General features: G+C 44.0%; 1 protein-coding gene across 1 annotated transcript in view; it reads left to right on the top strand.

Annotated features, from left to right (window-relative positions):
* ADGRV1 (adhesion G protein-coupled receptor V1) overlaps positions 1-22,792 on the top strand; it is a gene marked incomplete at both ends in the record, with an annotated part of 447,718 nt that overhangs the window by 66,998 nt on the left and 357,928 nt on the right. The window contains 9 exons of the mRNA XM_080925101.1: positions 2,196-2,405; positions 10,238-10,368; positions 10,851-10,950; positions 12,214-12,393; positions 13,158-13,321; positions 15,007-15,100; positions 16,949-17,027; positions 17,128-17,266; positions 18,005-18,146. Of these exons, the coding sequence (XP_080781227.1) occupies positions 2,196-2,405; positions 10,238-10,368; positions 10,851-10,950; positions 12,214-12,393; positions 13,158-13,321; positions 15,007-15,100; positions 16,949-17,027; positions 17,128-17,266; positions 18,005-18,146 (1,239 nt within the window). The remainder of the gene's footprint in view (positions 1-2,195; positions 2,406-10,237; positions 10,369-10,850; positions 10,951-12,213; positions 12,394-13,157; positions 13,322-15,006; positions 15,101-16,948; positions 17,028-17,127; positions 17,267-18,004; positions 18,147-22,792) is intronic.

Genomic DNA, 22,792 nt, shown 5'->3' with positions numbered 1-22,792 from the left:
TGACAGTCATATTTATTTAAAAGTGGTCTTTGCCATCGATTAATTTTCTATAGCAGTGTCCTTAAACGGGTAGAAGAGCACCATGGAAGTTTTCAGAAGTAATGTACACACTAATCTTAGCACTAGTGGGATATGATATTTAAAATTGGGGAAGTTCGTAATTTAGTTTGGTATAGAGAAGGTAATTTTAGTCAGGGTATTTTTTAAATCCTGAATTGAACAAATTACAAAAACCCATAGTTAGTTTTTTTTTTTACTCTGACTGAAAAAGTTACACATATTTATAAGAATCTTGTAACATACACTGGATAAAAGTTTTTAATTATTAGTAATTTGATGTCTCAGAGCAATTCACTGCTTATATTTAAATGCACATAACAGTTTTAAAACTAGTAGCTATATATGTAACAGACTTTAAAAATATCTAGTAAATATTGTGTTTGAGAATAAAAATTTTAAGTGTCTTAAAGTTGGCTGGAAATGCAGTTTAGTCAATACAAGGCATGTCTAGCATTCACAAGCCCTGGATATAATCCCTAGCTCCATGTAAACCACGGTGGTAATATTTGTGTGTAATCCTCGATTCAGCTGATGGAGCCACCGGGGCAGGAGTTTACTGTCATCCTCAACTGTATTCTGAGTTTGAGGCAATGCTGGGCTCCACTAGATAGATTATCTCAAAAATAAAATGAGATTAAAAGCTGAAAGGCATTTCTGTATGCGGGGAGTAGAAAGGTAGCTGAATCCTGAGTGGATCACAGCTGGGCATAGGTTGGTGATGGTGACGTTTTTCTCTGTTTGAAAGTAAGTAACAAAAGTGTAACAAGTTGGGGGACAAAGTTGTAAAACAAGAGATAAAAGTTATAGATAAATGTCTCATGGCTTAGATAAATATAAAGGACAATATCATAGAAAGCAACTGCATTATATACATTATTATATTGAATTATAACTTTAGCTTCACTCAAAATGGACTTTGTTTTGTGTCTAACTTAGATTATTAGGTAATACGAAGTTTCAGATCAAGGTTCTTGGTTCAGTGCCCAGAACCATAAGGAGGAAGAAACAATAGCCATACTGACTTGAGGCAGTCTTGGCCCCGAAGTGCTGATGGCAATGCTCCGGGATCCCTCGTCTCATCCTCCCTTTAAATATGGAAGGGGACTAGACAGGGTCCCCTTCAGGTGAACCACAGAGGGAGGGCATGGTTTGGGATGTTCTCTTGTTGTAGTAAAATAAAGATAGAGAACCTTTTATCCCGAGCTAGTGCTGGCTACCATAGGGCCACATGGCACTGTGGGGTATCTTTATCTTATCAGCTCTATGCTGTCTCTGTGTACTCACCGACTCCAGCTTCTTTTGACTCAGGAACGGTCCACTTCACCTGCCCTGGCTGCTTCTGTCCCTGGTGGTCCATGACCACCTCAGTGTGTTGTTTTCTGCTTTTACACGCTGTCCTCCACAGCCTAATAAAGTCACCACTCAACAATCAATAACTTATCAAACAGGTTTATATGTTAAATTCTCATTCCACAGTCCCTCTACATAATAAGCTTACAACCAGTTGACAAAAATATAAGCTGCCCACCTAGATAAAATAAATTGGAATAATCATAACAACTTTATCCATATGGAAATACGCCGCTGAGAGAAACATTCACGTCTGCTTCCAAGTTGCCTCCTCCCGAATCTCTTCTCCTCCTCCTCTCTCCTTAGCAGAACTCTGTCCCTGCCCACTCTCTTAACATCAGCCTACATCCCGGCAGTCTTCAGTGAAGGAGACCTGTGTCGACACTGCCCCTCCACCCACGGCGGTCTTCCATTGCTCCATTTCTCCTTGCAACACATCCTGGAAACTAGTCTATGACGCTGCCTCAGCTAGAACTTGCTGTTTGTCCCTGCCACTCGACTACTGTTCCACAGATTCTTTGACATACTTGTCCCCACTGACTTTCTACTATTCAATGTCCTCTCCATAGTCTGTCCACACCAAAATTCTATTTTTACAGCACTTTGATTGTAAGAAAGCCAGCAACATGCACACGGTTTGATGTGATGGTTACACTGTAGCTTACAGCACTGACCGCTCATAATTGACACATTTTACTCACCCTTGAAACTTAAAGGTTACTTTTTGGACTTTTACGGTTGGTGTTTCACCCATTTAACTTTCAGTTCCTTTAACTTTTTTCTAGGTGAGACCAAAAAGGTGGCCATTTTAACCATCTTGGATGATTCTGAGCCAGAGGATGATGAACACATCCTCGTCCGTCTGGTGGCTACGGAGGGCGGAAGCAGAATCCTGCCCAGCTCTGACACTGTGACAGTCACTATCCTGGCGAATGACAATGTGGCGGGAATCGTCAGTTTTCAGACAGCTTCGAGATCTGTCATAGGCCATGAAGGTGGGTTGTTTGTTACTGAACACGTTCTTTCTTATTCCCACAGATGTGATTCTCTGGCTCATGCTCTGCAGCATCTGGTGTTCACACCTTTTCTTGCTGAGCTGCGGCTTTAATCTGTGCAGCGCTGCGTTTAGAAGAGGGATGACCAGATACGTTGCTTAACTCCATGTCCAAGCCTCACAGATACTGTGATGGAGCTCAGGGATGACATTCCCACTGCTGCCGGTTGTTGGAATGCTTGGGTTTCTCCTCTGCTAAATCACAGCACAGAGGTCTTTGGGACGTGAGCTGTAAATTTGAAGAGCTTAGTATAGTTTTTTGGCAAGAGTAGTATGTGTATTTTGGTATTTGTTGTTGTTGAACAGTAAAATATTGAATGTCAGTGAAAATATTCATAACTGGTGAATACTTTAGCCTCAGCTTTGTAGTTAACTAGGTTTTATGAACAGTGTGCCATCCCAGAAAGCCTGCTACAGTGTTTGTTTTAAACACTACAGTTTCTCCACATCTTTAGTATTCTGTCTCAGAAATAGGCTGCTTTTTGTTTGATTCAAATGTTACAGTGACCGTATCTTTGAAAAAAAAATGTTTTGAAATTAGTGAAACGTTACAGAATGTTGTTCACTGCATAGTTTGAGTCCTGTATTTAAATACTTAAGAAACAATTCTATTCTAAGGACTTAAGAGATGAAAATATATGGTGCATGTGTGTGGATCTCTTCAGAGGAAAGCACAGAGCTCACACACAGGTTAAATGACATGGCAGAACCAACGATCTCTGAGCAGCTGTGCTTCGAACTTAGTGCATCTTCTGTGTCCTTACTGCATACTTCCAACTTGCAAGTTTGCTGAGCTTATCTAAATGTGTGAGCCCTTTGTAACTCCTTGCTTTTGTTAATGGTTTACATTTTCGTCTTGTCAGTCCAACAATGAATAAACGTAACGATAAATTGTCATAAGCCTACTGTAAAGACAGATCAAAAGTTATTTGTGGTGTAAATTAAAACACCATCCCAGGAACCCTTAATAATGCCGACAAGCTTAGGGAGTGTGACCTGTGAGCCGGGTCCACTCCATCAGTTCTGTGTTTTAGCAGCAGTGCAGGATGTCACTCCGAAGTGAAGAGCCAGCGCTGAGGCCAACAGCGACTTCACCCCCACAGTACTGGACGTTCTGTGGGGCCTGCACAACGGGGGACTGCTCAGCAGAGCCCGGCTGTGTAGCGGGCAGTGGGCATGCGAAGCGGTTTCGTTGCAGGATCAGTGAATCTGAGTAGTGCTGCCTATTTGGAAGAAAGAAATGCGAAAGAGAACGTTGCTTTATTTCTAGATATGGAAGTTGGATTTTCTTGGATGCTTCGGACCAAGAAGAAAAGCAAATTATCAGGAAGGAGCTGAGTGGAGCAGCAGCTAAGGTGCTGGAAAGAAAGATTATGTGATGAGGGAAAGGGCAGAAGAGACCCAGGAACAATGCCACAGATAGATACCCAAAGGGCCAGGACCAGCAGGGAAAAATGGGGCAAAGGCAAGCGTCTAAAATGACTGAGTGACTTAGCCACCCACAGTGTGAGTACTAGGTTTAGTCCACGCTCTCCCTAAAGTGTCTGCCATTGGTCTGTGACAAGATGAGAAAGTTTATGATAGTTTCAACTCTGCTGTGACAGTGGTCCCAAATCTGGTGCCACCATCAGGACAAAGAACCTGTGGCTACACAGGTCTTTGCTCTGAGGTGGAACTTACTAACAGTACTCTACTCAATGTACTTAGTACTCCATGAACTTTCACTGATTTAGATTAGAACATATCTCAGTCCTCAGAGAAGCCACTGTGTGCAGTAGACGCTGAATAATACAAAGAGCCACAGCTGGCCAAGGCACATAGAGACTTCTGAATTTCCGGCCCTAACTGGGACCTCTGTATAACCCTCCTCCCCAAAGCCCAGGGTCACGGTGGCAGGGTGGACAGAAGGAGCCTCTAAGAGCCTGAGGCTGTGGATAACTGAAACAGAAGTATGCTCTGCACACAGCAGGGCAGTTACACATATGAAGCCGCACCGGTTATGACAGCTCCAAGTCCTCCATAAGCTCACGTCAGGTAAAATGCCATCAGGAGGAGAAGTGGGCATGGAGTCCCATTCCTGCTTCAAGAAGATGAATCAGTTTTCTTTATGGTTGTGTTCCCTGGTAGGTGGGCCACACTCTACTGGATGGCCACCTAAGCATGTAAACCATCACTGGCTGGACTGCATGCCCCATCCATCCATCCTTCCACTCATCCATCCATCCATCCACTCACCCATCCACCCACCCACCCATACACCCACCCACCCACCCACCCACCCATCCACCCACCTATCCACCCATCCACCCACCCATCCATCCATTCACCCATCCACCCACCCACCCACCCATCCATCTATCCATTCACCCATCCATCCACCCATCCACCCACCCACCTATCCATCCACCCATCCATCCACCCACCCATCCATCCACCCACCCACCCATCCATCCACCCACCCATCCATCCACCCACCCATCCATCCACCCATCCATCCACCCACCCACCCACCCATCCATCCATCCACCCATCCACCCATCCATCCATCCATTCACCCATCCATCCACCCATCCACCCACCCACCCATTCATCCACCCATCCATCCACCCACCCATCCACCCACCCACCCATCCATCCACACATCCATCCACCCATCCATCCACCCACCCATCCATCCACCCATCCATCCACCCACCCACCCACCCATCCATCCATCCACCCATCCACCCATCCATCCACCCATCCATCCACCCACCCATCCATCCACCCATCCATCCACCCATCCATCCACCCATCCATCCATCCACCCATCCACCCACCCATCCACCCACCCATCCACCCACCCATCCACCCATCCACCAATCCACCCACCCACCCACCCATCCACCCACCCATCCACCCACCCACCCACCCACCCATCCATTCACCCATTCACCCATTCACCCATCCATCCATCCACCCACCCACCCACCCACCCACCCACCCACCCATCCACCCACCCACCCACCCACCCACCCATCCACCCACCCATCCACCCACCCACCCATCCATCCATCCATCCATCCATCCATCCATCCACCCACCCACCCATCCATCCATCTATTTTTTTTTTTAAATCTCTTTACTTACTTTTGAAACAAAGTTTGCTCTATGGCATTGGCTATCTTAGAACTCACTCAGACCAGGCTGACTGCACACGAACAGAGATTCGCCTGCTTCTGCCTCTTGAGTTCTGGCATTATAGTCATGTGCTTCTGTGCCCTGCTAGATTATTTTTAAGATAGCACTGGAAGGAAATGGAGGATGGGGAGAAAATACAACCAGAATGAGTGTATAGACACCCAACATCCACTTACCAATTTTCAATTGTAAGACAATTATGTCCTATCAGTAATTCTGTGAGTGCTTACTTGGTGATGGGAATAGAGGGTGGGGGAGCCATGGAGGGGCCAAGTGGCTGCACTAGCATCTTAGAGAGACTGCACACCCTGGCTCCCGGGACCTTTTGGTGTGAATAAGTTTCATCTGAAAGGACATTGTGATTGTTTTCGTTTCTGACAGTCACTTGTCTTCAGCAAGTACAAGGAAGATAAATTAATACATTAAATTAATTAGCAATTAAATCCAGTCAGAAAGTCTGAGTATGGTCTCACAGACTTAAGGAAGGCTCTTAGGCAGTGAGCATTGGTGTAGACAGATATCCAGTGACCTGTTACGTGGCCAGCCACCAAGTCAGAGCAGATGCTGGAGGACCAGACACACCCTGCAGAGCACGCAGTGCATGAGCTTCCTCAGACAGCTCTGAGGTAGAAGACGAGGTGGACCTAGGAAAGTCATCAGGACATACAGAGGATTTCCAACCTCTGCCATCCTGAGTCTGACAGCTGGGCTTGCATGAGTCCTGAGAATTGCTGTGCTCGAAGAGGAAAGACCAGCAAATCCCACTGAATTTCAGGGATCTCATCTTTAAAAAAAATCAACAAGAACAACAACCACAAAAAACAGCACAGTTTGGAGATCAAAATGGATTTCTTGGGGGGAAAAAGCAAACGTAGGTTGTGGCTGCATGTTTATGAGGACTACATGTAGTTCTCACAGCGTTTTTTCCTTTTGGGATGGTAAGGACCTTCTGGAGCTGGGATTCACTTCTGGATTTCCATTAGAGAGAGCAGAGTTCCTGTGTTTCATGCCATCACCCGTATTTATTTAATGAGAATTATCTGGCCCTCCACTTTATTTCTTAAATGTCCTCCAGAATAAATGCTCAAACACCTACCCCATGTGTCCCCCCACACTTTGGTTGTCCTGTGGCCTTCATATCAGATGACTTTGCCAGGTTCGCACCGACCCCGGTGGGTGAGGGGCAGGTGGAGTCATGCCTCACCAAGATATGGAATGTGTGTCAGGACCCCAGGAAATGTTTAAATTTGGAAATCAGTCTGGTGGTTCCTCAGAAAATTGGACATAGTACTACCTGAGGACCCAGCTATATCACTCCTGGGCATATACCCAAAAGATGCTCCAACATCTAACAAGGACACATGCTCCACCATGTTCATAGTAGCCTTGTTTGTAATAACCAGAAGCTGGAAAGAACCCAGATGTCCTTCAACAGAGGAATGGACACAGAAAGTGTGGTACATTTATACAATGGAGTACTACTCAGCTATTAAAAATGAGTTCATGAAATTCCTAGGCAAATGGATGGAACTTGAAGCTATGATCCTGAGTGAGGTAACCCAGTCACAAAAGAGCACTCATGGTATGTACTCACTGACAAGTGAGTTACTACCACTTGTGGATACTAGCCCCAAAAGCTCAGAATACCCAAGAAACCATCCACAGAACTTTCAGAATGTGGATGCCTCAGTCCTTCTTAGAAGGGAGAGCAAAACACTCAAGGGAGGAATTACAAGGTCAAATAGAGAAGCAGAGACTGAAGAAAAGATCATCCAGAGGCTGCCTCACCTGGAGATCCACCACATATGCAGCCACCAAACCCAGTCACTATTGCTGATGCCAAGAAGTGCTTACTGGCGGGAACCAGATATGGATGTCTCCTCAGAGGCTCTATCAGTGTCATACAGACACAGATGAGGATGCTTGCAGCTAACCATGGGACTGAACACGGGGACCGCAATGGAGGAGCTAGAGAAAGGTCTGAAGGAGCTGAAAGGGTTTGCAACCTCAGGAGAAGAACATCATCATCAACCAAGGCACTGAGGTGGAGAGGGTGATTGGGAGAGGGAGCACCTTCATGGAAGCAAGTTGAGGGGGAGGAGGGAGGGGAGTGGGGGGAGTATAACATTTGAAATGTAAATACAGAGAATATCCAATAAAATTAAAAAAAAAAAAAACCAAAAAGAAAATCAGAACATGTCCTCCCTCAGGCTTTCTCCAAGTTCTTTGCAGAGCCGGAAGGCACACCCTAGGTCTGTTTATCCTCCCACGTCTGTTATTTGAGTGCTGCCCTGTGAAGGTTGTTTCTGGATTATTATGTAACATTTCCCAGGGGGCAGTTTTAATGGCTCTTGGGCCTCTTCCTGAAAGAGGCAGAAACAGGCCCTTCAGTTTCATTGTAGTAATTTAGTTTGCTCCTGACATGATAAACCTTCCGAAGCCTTGAGAGACTGGGGTAGATGTACCCTTTACTTCTGTATGGGTAGCGGATGCCAGTCTTCAAGCAGATGGGTAATTCCCACAGTGGACGGTTACAGAGCTGAGTCAGAAGCTGAGTATTTCACACGAGGCAGGTTGAAAGATCTTTTTCTTTTACTGTCTTCCTCTCTGTGCATTCCTCACATTCCTCTGTGTGTCTTCCTCACTGAATGCTGCCTTTCCCCCAAGACTTTGCATATCAATTTAGACTCTCAATTGTTTATTATGAGTGCAGGATCCCCTTCAACATGGACGGTCAAGGACCTGCCCTTTGCTTTCTGGCCATTTGTGTTCTTTTCGAGGTTTGGGTTTTTTTTTTTTTTTTGCCTCATTAAATGACCAGTATTTCTGAATTGGTGATTTTGAAAGCTTGTCCGTCCCTGACACTGCCTGTGATGTGTGTTGGTAACTTCACAGATCTCCCCTTGCCTGCAGTACCAGTGTGCTTGTGAGAAGCTCTGGTAAGAGGAGCTCTAGGAGTTCTTGTTTGTTTTTGTTCCTGTGGATTATGCACATGTAAACATATTGAACAGTGCGCAGGCGATTATGGTGGTTGTGTGTTTGCAGTCACTCTTAATTCCTTGACGTACTCTCTTCAGGATAGGCAATCCCTAAGTGTTAAACAAGAAAACAGTCAAAGGCATAGTCTACTAAAGTAACTATGACCAAATGCATTTGTATTAAAATACTAAATGTGTATTTAAAAATATTTCTGGTGTTTTTAACCCTCTGATATTTTCTGACTGTCTCCAAATAATTCATTTTACTCAAATTTTGTGTTTAGACTTAGCATTAAGATTTTATTTTGTTTGCCTCATAATTTTAAGTTGCCTTCAAATAAATTAAATCATGGCATTTTAATTTAAAAAATTGTATTAAAATAGTAATTTGAGGTCTATAGCTGTAGCTCACTGCCTGTGTGTTCTCTTAGCGTGTACAAGACCTGTGAGTTGGGGTGGGGGTGGGGCGGGGCAGGGCAGGGTGGGGCAGGGCAGCTATTTTCTAGCAATACCAAAAGTAAAAGACAACAAGAAATCTATGTTTAGGTCAGTTATGGTTAGAAGTTTAGAAATGCACCAGTTTGAAAAGTATTAGAATGTGGTGTTTATATTTTATTTCTACTCTTGTTTGAAAAGTGTTGAAAGGTAACTAGTATACACTGTTTTTAACATGGCGTTTTCATGAATATGTACTGGGGGTTTCAACTTTATTTTTGTGGTACAAACTGCAAGTAATGATGTGTTCATAAAACTTTTGAAAAGAATACTTGTCGTTTCATCCTAACTTGAGTGAGGTTGCTCAGTGCATTGGAACTCGTGTTTGTCACTGCAGAATTCACAGTTTGAGTACAGTGTCAGGAAGCAATGTAGCCCCGAGGGTAGCTCCGAGTAACTTTCTTCTTCTTCTTCTTAACAATGGGAAAGCAACGACTCCGGTAATCTTCATTTCTATAAAATGTTACATGTTGATAAAAGCCTAGAAAGGAAAATAGTGATGCAGTTATTAGGGAATGCTAATGTTACCATGGGAACGTTACAGGTAAATGCTGACTGACAGATTTGACACCTTTCCTTGTATCTCCTTTTATAAAACAAACCCATGGTGGTGTATGTAAGTTGCAACCTATAGAAATGTGATTTTCAGGTATCTGCAAGCATTTTTATGCATGCCCTGTGTAAAATCACATTGCCTCCTCGTGTAAAGAGTTTGTGTCTTTTGGGGAAACGAAGGAAGGAGTTCACTGTATCCTGACTAGTTTTGACTGTGGCTGTAACGTCACAGAACCCCTGTGTGTGTTCTGGTGCATGCTTTGGAGTGTTGACATATTTTCTTCCCACTTTTCCTGCTGCTTCCTCCTGACAAGAGTCTTTTGTAGTGCACCTCGTAATTTTTGAAGGTCTACCCACAGCAAGAATTTGGAAGTAGGACCTCTGTGCTAACGAACGGCAAGCATGCGTGTTCACATGCTAGGGAACTCACAGCAGAACCAAGAGCTCTGTTCTGTGCTTGGAAAAGGCCACAGAGCGGAGGCATGCTTGAGTTTGGGTTTTGCTGACTTTGAACATGAAATTCATTCCCATCAAGAGCTTGTTAAATGTATTCTCTCCCTTACAGGAGAAATGCTGCAGTTCCATGTGGTAAGGACGCCCCCAGGTCGAGGAAATGTCACTGTCAACTGGAAAGTCATTGGACACAATCTAGAAGTCAATTTTGCTAATTCTACAGGACAGCTCTTCTTCTCTGAGGTAACACCGCGGGGAAAACCTTTGCCGCAGGTTTTCCGAGGGCAGTGCAGCATCCCGAGGAAGACAGGGTAGAAAGTGAACGGCAGCTCATTGTATCGACCATCTTTCTCTTCACTTTACACCCACCTGGCTTAACTTTTGTCTTCATTTCTGCTTTGATGCGGGGCCCAGGCTCAGCTGCCGCCGCCTCCTCTGCTGCGAGCGTCTCATAACGGGAACCGCACCCATCAGTCTCTTCTCTTCACAGTTTTCTCTCTCACCACTTGTACAGAGATGCCTTCGTGTTACTGCGTCCACATACACACCAGCCACTGGTTTAGAGTTAAAATGTTAGTACCTTGAACCTGGTATCTGGAATCGATGGTTTCTGATAACTCGTGTGTAGGACAGTGTCAGTGCACACCGTCAGTGCACAGTCAGTGAAAGCAGGGAGTGGGCTATGAGCAGTAACAGTACAGGCATGCCCTCTCTGTTTGTCATAGGGCGCACTGAATAAAACAATATCTGTACATTTATTGGATGACAATATTCCTGAGGAGAAAGAAGTGTACCAGGTTGTTCTGTATGACATCAAGACACAAGGTAACTTAGACTTTCCTTTTGAATTTTTCGTTGGTATTTTTGTTTCAGACAAGAAAGAAATGAAATGAGCTAGTTTCTATCACTGTATCTAAGAAGCAGGTATATGCTAACTAAACGAAAGTTACTTTGAAGCCAGCATGGTGCCTTATGTCTGTTATCTCTGTGTTCAGAAGGCTGAGGCAGGAGTATTGTGAGGTTGGGCTGACATTGTAAGTGCTAGACCATCCAGAACTGCAAAGTGAGATCCTTTCTTTGAGAATATTTTATTTTAAATAAAATATTTCAACAGAAATATTAGATTGGAAAAGCGACTACAGCCTGTGAACACCGTCTTTATGGGATGTCATTCTCTAGAATCTCTGCTTCCTATAGGGCGGGCAGGATGGCTCAGTAGGTGACCCCAGCTCAGATACCTGCTCAGACCCAGCACCTAACACTGCACATGGCTGTACATATCTGCAGTTCCAAGCAGGCCCGCTGCAGTGGCGGAGGTGGCGCCAAGAACATTCCTGGGGGCTCACATGCCAGCTAGCCAGCGTCCAGAGTTCCACAGAACACCTTGTCACTAATAAGGAAGGAGGGAATCTACATGCATGCACACACACACACACATACATACACACACACACACACACACACACACACACACACACACACACAAAACCAGCCACATCTATACACCAATAAATACTAAAGACTTCAAACGTTTTGCTGCTGCTCTACAGAGGTTAGTTTTCTGAGGCAAGCCCCTGCTATGTAGCCCAGGCTGGCCTCAACTTCACTGTGTAGCCCCGGCCCCCCAGTTATCTACATGATCTTTCTACCTCCGCCTAACAGGCTGGGTGACATGTCCTTGACATATTAAACAGCCATGTGTTGAATAAAACATGCTTCCAAAGATAATAATTTTAGACTTTTTTTTTTATGTTAGAAAACCAAGTTAGATTTTGAACCAATTACTGTTTGCAGATAAATTTGGTCATTTTTGAACAAATTGCGTGGGAAGGTTTTTTCCTGTCTGTTAATTTCTATAATTCACACAACCAATACGGTCAATAGTGATGATAACACCCACTTAGAAAAGTCCCCGTGTCCTGTGGAGAGAGAATGGAGAATAGATATCTTGTCAGCCTGAGTGTTTCTGCGAGCGACAGGATGGCTGACTGGTTTTCACCTGCTCCGCTAACATCTAACTGCTTTAAGGATTTTGGAGTTGCTGAAGGGATGCCGTCTGAGTTCCTGATGGGCTCCCTGATGTTTTAGGAGTCTTGCCAGCCGGAGTCGCTCTGCTTGATGCCCAGGGATACGCAGCCGTGTTGACAGTCGAAGCCAGCGATGAGCCACATGGTGTTTTAAACTTTGCTCTCTCCTCAAGATTTGTTGTGCTCCAGGAGGCTAATCTAACCATTCAGCTCTTTGTCAACAGAGAGTTCGGGTCTCTAGGTTTGTGTTCCTCTGGAGTAAGTACTGAATGGGGTTTCTAGGCAAGGGCCTTTAAAATTTTGGCTTTAATTTTTAAAAAAAATCTGTGTGAATGAAGCCATCGGTAATATAAATCCTCAAAGGAAAATGGTGTTTGCCACAGTACTTTGTAATTCCTTTATTTTTTTTCAAAAAGTGAAAGGAATTGTCTGTTTTCACAGAAAGACCATGTACCGAGTAGTCAGTCAGTTCTCAGAGTAGGTACTTAGGCTGCTGCGGGGTCTCTAGGCCGGACGCCGTGAATGTGCCTTCTTCATGATTCCCTTATCCTTTTGGGACAAGGAAAGACACAAAGAAAATGAAAGACTCCCAGGCCCTCTGGGTATAGGTTTAAAAGTGCAAATCACTACCTTTACCCTGTACGAAAACAAGTCTCAGAGCCAAACTGCAAGTCCAGAGGCAGTCTGTGTGTTCCTAACAGTGGGGCACCACCATGTTGGAGGGGGCCGGTTTTCAAGGTGTAGCTGATCCCCCCCCCCTCCCCCCGTTTCCTCTCTCTCTCTCTTTCTCTCCCCCTCCATCCCTCCCTCCCTCTCTCTCTCTCCCTCCCTTCCTCTCTCCCTCCCTTCCCCCCTCTCTCTCTCCCTCTCTCTCTCCCCCCCTCTCTCCCCCCTCCCTCTCTCCCTCCCTTCCCCCCTCTCTCTCTCCTTCCCTTCCCCTCTCCCTCTCCCTCTCCCTCTCCCTCTCCCTCTCCCTCTCCCCCCCCCCTCTTTCTCTCTCTCTAGGAGCCATCAATGTCACATATGCCACCGTTTCTGGAACAGTAAATCTGAAAAACGCAACCGAAGGAAACCTAGCAGAGCCAGAGGCTGACTTTGTCCCTGTGGCAGGCTTTCTGGTTCTAGAGGAAGGGGAAACCACGGCAGCCATCAACATCACTATCCTCGAGGTAAATGCCTCTGCTATCTCTACGATCTTATATCCAACCCAAAAGATCACACCCAGTAGAAACTGTTAGAACAATTTATGTAAAATGTGCTCTGAGACGTCTAACAACTTTGCATTCAAAGGGAGCAGTTTTATGGTGGCTAAGATTATATAATAGTTTTTGCTTGCCTCTGTACAAAATAGTGTTACCTTTAATATTTGTAAATTTCCTTCAAAACTTGAAAACTCGACAGTGTTTAGAGATTTTAAGAGTCCATTTGGTTGGTGTCTCCTGCTGGTGGCATTAGATCAGTTTACGGCTTCCTTGATTTTCTTTTCTCTTTAATTTTGAATCACCCAGGAGTTTCCATTTGTGTTCAGATCAGCCAGCCTGCTGTTGCATATTTTATTATAGAAACACTGTGTGAGATAATTTCCTACGGCACTTTCCTAGAAAGTGGCTCTGGCTTAAGAGGTTCCAAGGGAGCATTTTGATAGTATCCAAGGATTCACCAGATCCACAGGTTCCTGTAGATCATAATCTTCGTGGGTGAGATTAGTTAAATTAGGGACTGGAAACTCTCTGGAGGCTGATAGTGGGAAACAAGGTTATGGTCGAGCTTAATGTAACCAGCAGTGACTGAAATTGCACCTTAAATGAGATTTCGCACAGTGGAATCTTGTGTCTGGGGATAGGAGGTTCCACTATGTAAATGCGATTCGAGGAGGTTATGGCGGGAACACTGGGAACAGAAAGCGTCAGGACAGGGGTAGTGACAAGTGGAATGACTATATATTTGAAAACACGTTTCTGTTACTTTGTATTTGTAGTTCAGTTTTATAGTTTTATTCAGTCAGAGGCTTTTTGTACTTTTACAAAATTATTAGTGACATAAGCTGTGTGCCCTGTGGGTGTGTGATTTCCACCACCGTGGCCCATTGCAACATGAGAACTCCAGATTCAAGAGCGAAACGTGCTACTATATCAGTGTGTAGCAGGATCTGACAAAACAGCTACACAGTCATTGTACATGCCTGATCTATTAATGTAACAAATTAGACACGAAACATACATACACACACACACACACACACACACACACACACACTCTGTAAACTTGGTCAGTATTCATAGCCTGCTAGTCATGTCTGACATGGGTTTACTACTCCTGTGTTAGGGTATCTTCTTTGTTTTTATTGTTAATTGTGGAACTATTGATTAATAATAATCACTATCACGTTCGAAGGGTTTCTCAAAGGTGGATAGTCCTCATAAATTATTGTTATTACCAGCAAACCATGCCTTTGTGGTCATTATTTTTCCATAACAAACATGGTGGAGTTGAGGCTTTGGAATGTTCCCAGAGGTTGTCCACAGCCTGCCTGTTCCCCTTCCTGAACATCAGGCATCCCGGGAACTGAGCCTTTCTGCATACGTTCTATTTGAAATAATTAGTCCTACACTTAGATAGTTGCCTTGCTTAGAAACTGTGCTTAAAATGTTATAATTCTGAGGTGCTTTCATAGTGTTCTACCTAATAAATTCCACATATAAGTTTGACAGCAGTGTATGTCCTAATTTAAATAATTTTACTACATGTTTTTACTGTTTGTGCATATGCTTTGTAAGATAACTTAAGAAACAGCATACGGGGAATAATTCCTTTAGGCATAATTAAAGACTTTTCAATGATTTTAATTTTGCAGGATGATATACCAGAGCTAAAGGAATATTTTGTGGTGAATTTAACTCACGTTGATCTCATTATGGCCCCTCTGACTTCATTTCCTCCCAGACTAGGTATGGGGCTCTGTTTTGGGAACTGTTTTACTAACCCGAAAGGACTTCCTTGTTTTAATCAGAGTGAACTGTTATGTGAACAGGGCACTGTTCCTTGTTCTGTTTGCTAATCGGCCACCCACCGGTGAGAACGGTGAGCATCTAGGGTTGTCTAGTTAGAGACTATGTCGCGATTTTGTAAGCTGTGTAAAGGCCACAATTAGAGACTATGTCGCGATTTTGTAAGCTGTGTAAAGGCCACAATTACTGAGGTGCCTTTTGAATTTTACGGCTGTGTCATACACAGATATGCATCCTGCGAGGTGGCGTTACTTCTTTCAAATGTACTTTTCCTTCCTCTTCTTTTACAACCATAATTAGTTATCTTTACAAGCTGACCGCTTTATGTTTAATGCTTTTTCTTGGGGGAGTGTACTCTGTCACTTGCTTCCAGTCTGACTTTGGATCTTTTTCTTTTCATGCTTTTAGAAGACTTAATTCATTACAGACTGAAAGGTAAAACTTGACCCTTGGTAGAAACTTACTTAGACCCTTCAATAAGGTACATCTAGGTATTGCTGGAGCCTGTGTGCATAGCGCCAGGCTGTAGTGCAAAGCGCCAGGCTGTAGTGCACGGCGTCAGGCTGGGCTGTCCCGCTGCTCTCCCCGAGGGCTGTAGGTCTGTCTGCAGGGCGAAGGGGAGTTAGTCCATCCAGTGGCAGTGCCAATGGAGTGCTTTCTGCTCTGGTCCTCTGATGTGAACTGTGGTGTGTATCAGCTCTGCCATTTCCTGTTTCCCCCACTTCACATCCGAGGCACTGCACACTATGAGAAGCATAGGATATGCCCGAACTGCAACCAGAGTGTGAAAGAGCTTGGTCCTTTTTTTTTTTTTTTTTTTTTTTTTAAGAAACCAAAAAGCTTAATTTTAATAATCTGGTATTTTCCTTTCATTTCGAAAATAATCTTTTGTTTATTTTTGAGATTGTAATTTAGTTAAAACATTTCTCCCTTCCTTTTTCTTTCTCCAAACACTGCCATATCTACCCCCTGCTCTCCTTCAAATCCATGGCTCCTTTTATCATTATTGTTATTGCATGAATATATATGTAATATACATAAATTCATATCATATATACATACACACATTCACAAATATGACCTGTGGGGTTCATACAGTGTTACTTATATTTACATTTTAGTAGTATGCTGTGATTTGTAGACTGTCTGGCTATAAGCCGGTAGTCCATTGGGTACAAATCCTAATTTTATACCAACTCTGGAACTCCAGTCTAAGGAGAATTGGTCTTATTCCTTTCCTCACTAAATAGCTATGATAATTGTCCTTAGGTAAAGGATAATGTATGGAGACACACACACAAACACACACGCATATACACAAACATATACACACACAAACACACAAACATATACACACACTTTCTCTGTGTCACTTGTTACTCATGGATTTTTTTCTGTGACTGTCTACCACTTTGTTTTCCTTTTTCTTGTTCTTTCTACTTTTTCCAAAAGTACCATTTTCTCCCATCCTGAAAGAGAATGGAGACGTAAATGTTGTTTAATTATTCAAAACGAAGCTATACCATCATGAATATAGAAATGAAGCTTGTAATGTCACACTGCTTTTTTTGAGCAGTCAGACACCAGTAACTTGGTAATAAAACACCTCTTCTAATGTTGTCAATATTGGCTTTATTTCTTTAAACATATTTTCACTATGTGTAATAACTACACATACACATTTAAATAACCCAGTCGTTGAATTCTATGGCAGATGGTGGCTTTAAATATAGTTTTGATGAAATTTATATTAAATTGTACTCATTCAGCATATCCCTGTTTTATCAGATTCAGAAGGCTTGATTGCACAGATTATCATAGATGCCAATGATGGTGCCCAGGGTGTGGTTGAATGGCAGCGTAGCAGGTAAACCCAAGGACACGGAAACTCCTGCCCTAACGTTAAATATTCACAGTTACCACACAGAAGTTATGAGAGAAAGACAAGTCTGCTCTGTGTATTTCAGGTTTGAAGTGAATGAAACCCACGGCACTGTAACACTTGTAGCCCAGAGGAGCAGAACAGCCCTTGGCCATGTGTCCTTGTTTATGTATGCCCAGAATCTAGAGGCTCAGATGGGGCTGGATTACATTTGCACTCCACAGGTAGGAAAATAACCTAGGATGGCCATGTGAAGCCACTGTTCCTTGAGAATCAGAGTGATGTAAGTATCCCCTGAAAAAGTAATCTTAATGATTACTGTGTACGATACTTCATAGGGAGATCAGGCAGATTTCTATAGAGTATCATTCTTTCTGCTATAATAGGTTGTTGAGTTAAGTTTTAATTCTCTTTATATCACTCCAAATTTACTACTTTTTTTTACAGTATTTAATTCCAAAGAATGCTAAATAATGTATATAAAATGTTAATCATTAGTCTCTCCCGGAATGCTATGCTTCTGGGAAAAAAATTAACTTCATGTTTTTGTTCATTTGTTTTTGGCTTCATTTCCTGAAATACTTCAAGCCATTGCGATACTTTGTAAAAGGCTTCATGTCTTCATTCCTTTTATTCTGTCACCAAAGCTCGCTCTTTTCTACTCAGTAACTTTTACTTGAAACACTTTCAATTTAAGTTTAAACAAAGAGAGAACATGCAAAAGTTAAGATTCCCTGGAGCCAGAGCGTCAGGAGATTACAGAAAGCTAGGCAAAGGTTGTGGGAGCCCAGCTGGGGTCCTCTGAAAGCGCAGCAAATGTGGGTTAACTGCTGAGCCCCCTCCCAGCCCCTAAACTAGCGCATTCTCTCCGTCGTCACATATGCGGGACTGCTTCCTGAACGTCGGGTGAACACTCACAGCGCATTTATGCATTTGCTTTGTTCATTCGTCTTCTTGACCAGATCCTTCATTTTGCTGATGGAGAAAGGTTTCAGAACGTGGACGCTGTGATTCTGGATGACGACATTCCAGAAGGAGATGAGAGATTTCAGTTGATATTAACGAATCCTTCTCCTGGACTGGAGCTGGGGAAAACTACAACAGGTAGTCATTGTCCCTCTTACAGGCTCCTGTTTCCCATCCTCCTGTCCCTGCGAAGGAGTCCAGCCTGTGTGTGCTTGTGTATGACAATAGCCCGGTCAGGGGCAGATACTAAAAATGGTATTACACAGCATTCTCAGTTACTGAGGTCTTATTCAACATGTACACGTCAGAATTCGAGTTCTGTCGTGGTTGTGTTCTTACAATGACAAAAATGATGGGAATAGATCTTTCAGTGCTGGGTCAGTTCTACAAAATCTGTGGCTCTCTAGCTGAAATGGCTTTACATTGCTCACAGTGGGCTAGGTATTGCAATGACTGACAATGGCTACAGTCATGGCAGAGAGAACCTCGGGGATGGACCAAATTTGAATAAGAAAACACGTGTTTTTGTACGACTTGTCACAAGTTTTCATTATTCGAAAACATCATACACAGTTATAATGGAATATGGTTATATCCACCCACAGTTCGCCTACTATCCTTGGGTACCACCTCCTTCAACATGTCCCCTCCCAGCTTCATGTCACTTCTTTTTCTTCCTTCTCCTTCTTGGAGTAATTATTGTCCCCTTCCTCCCTCCTGCTCCTCCCTTCTGCTCCTCCTCCTGCTGCTCCTTCTGCTCCTGCTCCTCCTCCTCCTGCTCCTCTTGCTCCTCCTCCTTCTCTTGCTCCTCCTCCTCCTGCTCCTCCTCCTCCTGTTCCTCCTCCTCCTGCTCCTCCTCCTCCTGTTCCTCCTTCTCCTCCTCCTCCTTCTGCTTCTCCTGCTCCTGCTCCGTCTCCTCCTCCTCCTGCTCCTTCTGCTTCTCCTTTTTTTTTTTGATAATCTACCAAGTCCAATTGGTGCTGTCAGTACATGCATGGGTCTGCGGCTATCCACAGGAACATGGGACTCTTCCTAGTGGATACACCCAGAGAGAAGACTAATTCTGTCCCCTAACTTCTAGTTATTGCCAATAGCTCCCCCTTAAGGTGGACAGTGTCACATCTGTGACAGAACTTTGGCTGGATTCTGAGCAGATCTAAGTGGGTAACACTGGCTGCTGTGAGGTAATGGCTTCGGCAGCTATGGTATCCTCGGAAGACCGAGTCTCACAGCACTTCCTCTGTGGCTCTCACCCTCCTGCGATGTTCCCTGAGCCTTGGCAGCAGAGGAGGTACTTCAATAGAGATGTCACGCTTAGCGCTAAGCACCCAGAGCCTTGGAAGTGACTTCTAGATGAGAAGGTAGCGCATTTGTGCTGTGCTTGTGGCGCACGCACAAGCTCTGGGTTTGGTCCCCAGCACCACCTATACTGGAGGTGATGGTACAGCCCTGTAGTCTCAGTGTTCATTGGGTAGAGGCAGAAAGATTATGAGTTCAAGGCCATCCTCTGCTTACACAAAATGTGCAAGGCCAGCCTGAGTGTTACCAGACTCAGGTTTTTCACAAAACAGTTATCTTAAATGGCTGGGGCTCGGTGGTGGAGCATGCAGAGGCCTGTAGTGTCTGGATGGGATTTTTCCAGGCTCCTAGCCTCCTATAAAAGTCACACATAAGGCAGGTAGCAAGGAAGCTTCATTCAAAAGCAAAGGGATAGAACAGATGAAAATTAGTGTTTTCATCAAGTCACATGGGTGAGGGTCTTCATGGGCCTGGTTATTGTTTCCATTTCTGTTTTTAGGTCCTGGATGGTTTTGTTCAGTTCCTTCATCTGTTTGCTTGTGTTTTCCTGTGTTTCTCTAAGGGTTTGTACTTGTTTACCTCTGTTCTCCTGCATTTCTTTAAGGGAGTTATTCATGTGCTTCTCCAGTCTCTCTATCATCAACATGAGGCACAATTTTAAGTCTAAATTTTGTTTTTCTGGTGTGTTGGGATATCCACTACTTGCTGTGGTGGGAGAGCAGGGTCCTGATGTTGCCAGGTTATCTTGGTTTTTGTTGCTTAGATTCTTGTGTTTGCCTCTTGCCATCTTCTTATCTTTGATGTTAGTTGATCTCTGACTGAGGACATGGACTCAGGAGGGAGATTGCTCCTGGGTGTTCATCTCTCTATGGCAGGCCAGGCTGTGAGTTCCGATGATGATGAGCCAGCTCTAGTTCTGAGTGTGGATGGAGGCCTGAAGGGTACAGACCCAAGCGGTACCTTGCCCTGTGATACACAAGTGATACCGGTGGCCTGAAAGTTTCTGGAGGTCTCTCCCAGATGGTCAGTGGAGAGAGAGTGTGAGCTCACCCGTGGGCTCAGAAGCGAGGTCACTCCTGCATCTCCTCTGGGTGCTCAGCCCTTTGCAGGCAGGCCGTGAGTCCTGATGGCTGAATTTCTCTAGACACTTTTGTTTGGTTATGGGTAATTTTCTAGGCTAAGCCCAATTGTTTGGCCTTTAAAGTGTTTCTTATTTTTCATAAAACACTAATACATTCTTCACATATAAATGTTTTTGTCCTGGTAATTGTCCCCAGGGCCCTCACATGTTATAGGCAAACGATTTACTACTTAGCTACGCCCACGGGCCACTTCTAACTTTCTCAGACTGGCTTTGAACCCTTTTTTCAGCTCAGTCTTGGTATGAACTTAAAATACTCCTGCTCCAACATCCTGCAGATCCTGGGGTACAGACCTCAAGCAGAACCAGGTATAAATGTTTGTGTTTGTAGACAATCAGTAGTGAGCAAAGTCGGTAGTGTGTGCAAGGATGTCCACTCGAACATGCACAGAAAAGCTATGGTTTCTTCACATGGCACAACTTTACCCAAGTCCCCATGACCAGCCTGTGGTCTGCAACACTCTTTGTTACTTTGGCCACATGTCACTTTTATCAGTGGGTTTGACGCTGCCTGGTCTTTGTGTGACTTTGCTTCTTATCTCCCCATTTGCATTCCCATATAGCTTTATTTTGTATATTATTATTACTGTAGATTAATATTACTGTTCACCATCCTGTTGGAATTCTGCATTTCAATACTTCTGGGGAAGCACAGTGAACATTGATGGCATGTGAGAGGGTGGGAGTCTTAAAATCCTACACTCCTGAGAGATCTGGGACAGATACCCTGGGGAGAGATGCTCAGTGTGCTGGAGCTAAGTTGAGGCAGAAGCTTTCCAGTAGCCGAAGGTCTCTGTCTTCCTTTCTTGCTCTTGTTGGTGTGGATGGTCCAGGGCTCCATAGCCCTTGGAGGCTTTTCTTAGTTAGGGTTTTACTACTGTCATCAGACATTTATGAGGACAACATTTAATTGGGGCCGACTTACAAGTTCAGAGGTTTAGTCCATTATCACCAAGGCAGGAAAGACATCAGAGTCCAGGCAGGCATGGCATGGGAGGAAGTGAGAGTTCTACATCTTCATCTGAAGAAAGCCAGGTTCAGACTGTCCTCAGAAAGATGGTCCTAAAGGCTACCTACACAGTGACATACTTCCTCCAGCAAGGCCACACTTCCTAACAGTGCTTTTCCCTTGGCCAAACATATTCAAACCACCACAAGGTTATGTTGGTCATGAGGTCTACCATCATATAGTGGATCCACATTTATTGTGTTAGCAGTAAGTGAGCTTACAACATACACACCGAGGATAGGAATGGGGAAGGCCATTCCAGGGAATGTCCCATTCTTCTCAGGAATGACCCTTGCCTACATCCTGGTGGATGCTGAGACGGTACTGTGAGAGGCCCCACAACATGATATGCAAAATCCGCTCACTCCAACTTTACTCTTGTGTCTCAGCGAGGAGGCTGGCACTGTCTGAAACCATATGTCTGTCTGGACGAGCAGACACGCTCAGTTACTGACATTTTGTAAATAATCTTCTGAGCTTGTTATTATGTTTTAAATTTATTATATTGTCTTTTATTATATTCAGCTTAAAATATCAGTATCAAATTTGTTTTCTTCAAAAAGTACATATTTTACTATATTTTCCTGAAATTTGTATAATTTTGATTTTTATGTGGTTATTTTTAACATAGGAGGAAATTATTTATTAATAAAATTAATTTTTATAGTAAAATGTAAAGCTCCTTCCCTAAATTTTAAGGATGGGCTTTTATTGACTATTGGTTTTCAATATCAAATTTATTTTTATCTATCTGTTCTACTTGGGTTTTTGCTTCTGTGATAATCACCATGACTAAAGCACATTGCGGGGGATAGGGTTCACTTTAGCATGTAGCTTACGCTTGTAAACTTACACCCTGAAGAAGTCAGGAAGAATACTGTTTACTCTCCTGCTCTCTTGGCTTGCTTTTTATATAAGCCATGGCCACTGTACACCCCTCCACTGTACACCCCTCCACTGTACACCCCTCCATTAGTCTCACTGTTCAAGAAAGTTCCTCACAGGCTTGCCTACTGCCTCTGGCATGGGTTGTTATAATTCAGAGGGGTCGGGGAGAGAGAAAGGGAAGGAGGAAAGGAGGGAAGGAGGAAGGGAGGAAGGGAGGGAAGGAGGAAGGGAGGGAAGGAGGAAGGGAGGGAAGGAGGAAGGGAGGGAAGGAGGAAGGGAGGGAAGGAGGAAGGGAGGGAAGGAGGAAGGAGGGAAGGAGGAAGGGAGGGAAGGAGGAAGGGAGGGAAGGAGGAAGGGAGGGAAGGAGGAAGACTGTTGTTCAATGTGAACTCATCAAAGGGATGTGAGGGTGGATGGAAGGGGAGACAGGGTGGCCACAGTCAACAT

This window comes from Micromys minutus (genome assembly GCF_963924665.1).
Source record: "Micromys minutus genome assembly, chromosome: 11".
Taxonomy (NCBI): Eukaryota; Metazoa; Chordata; class Mammalia; order Rodentia; family Muridae; genus Micromys; species Micromys minutus.
This window is presented reverse-complemented; position numbering and strand designations above follow the sequence as displayed.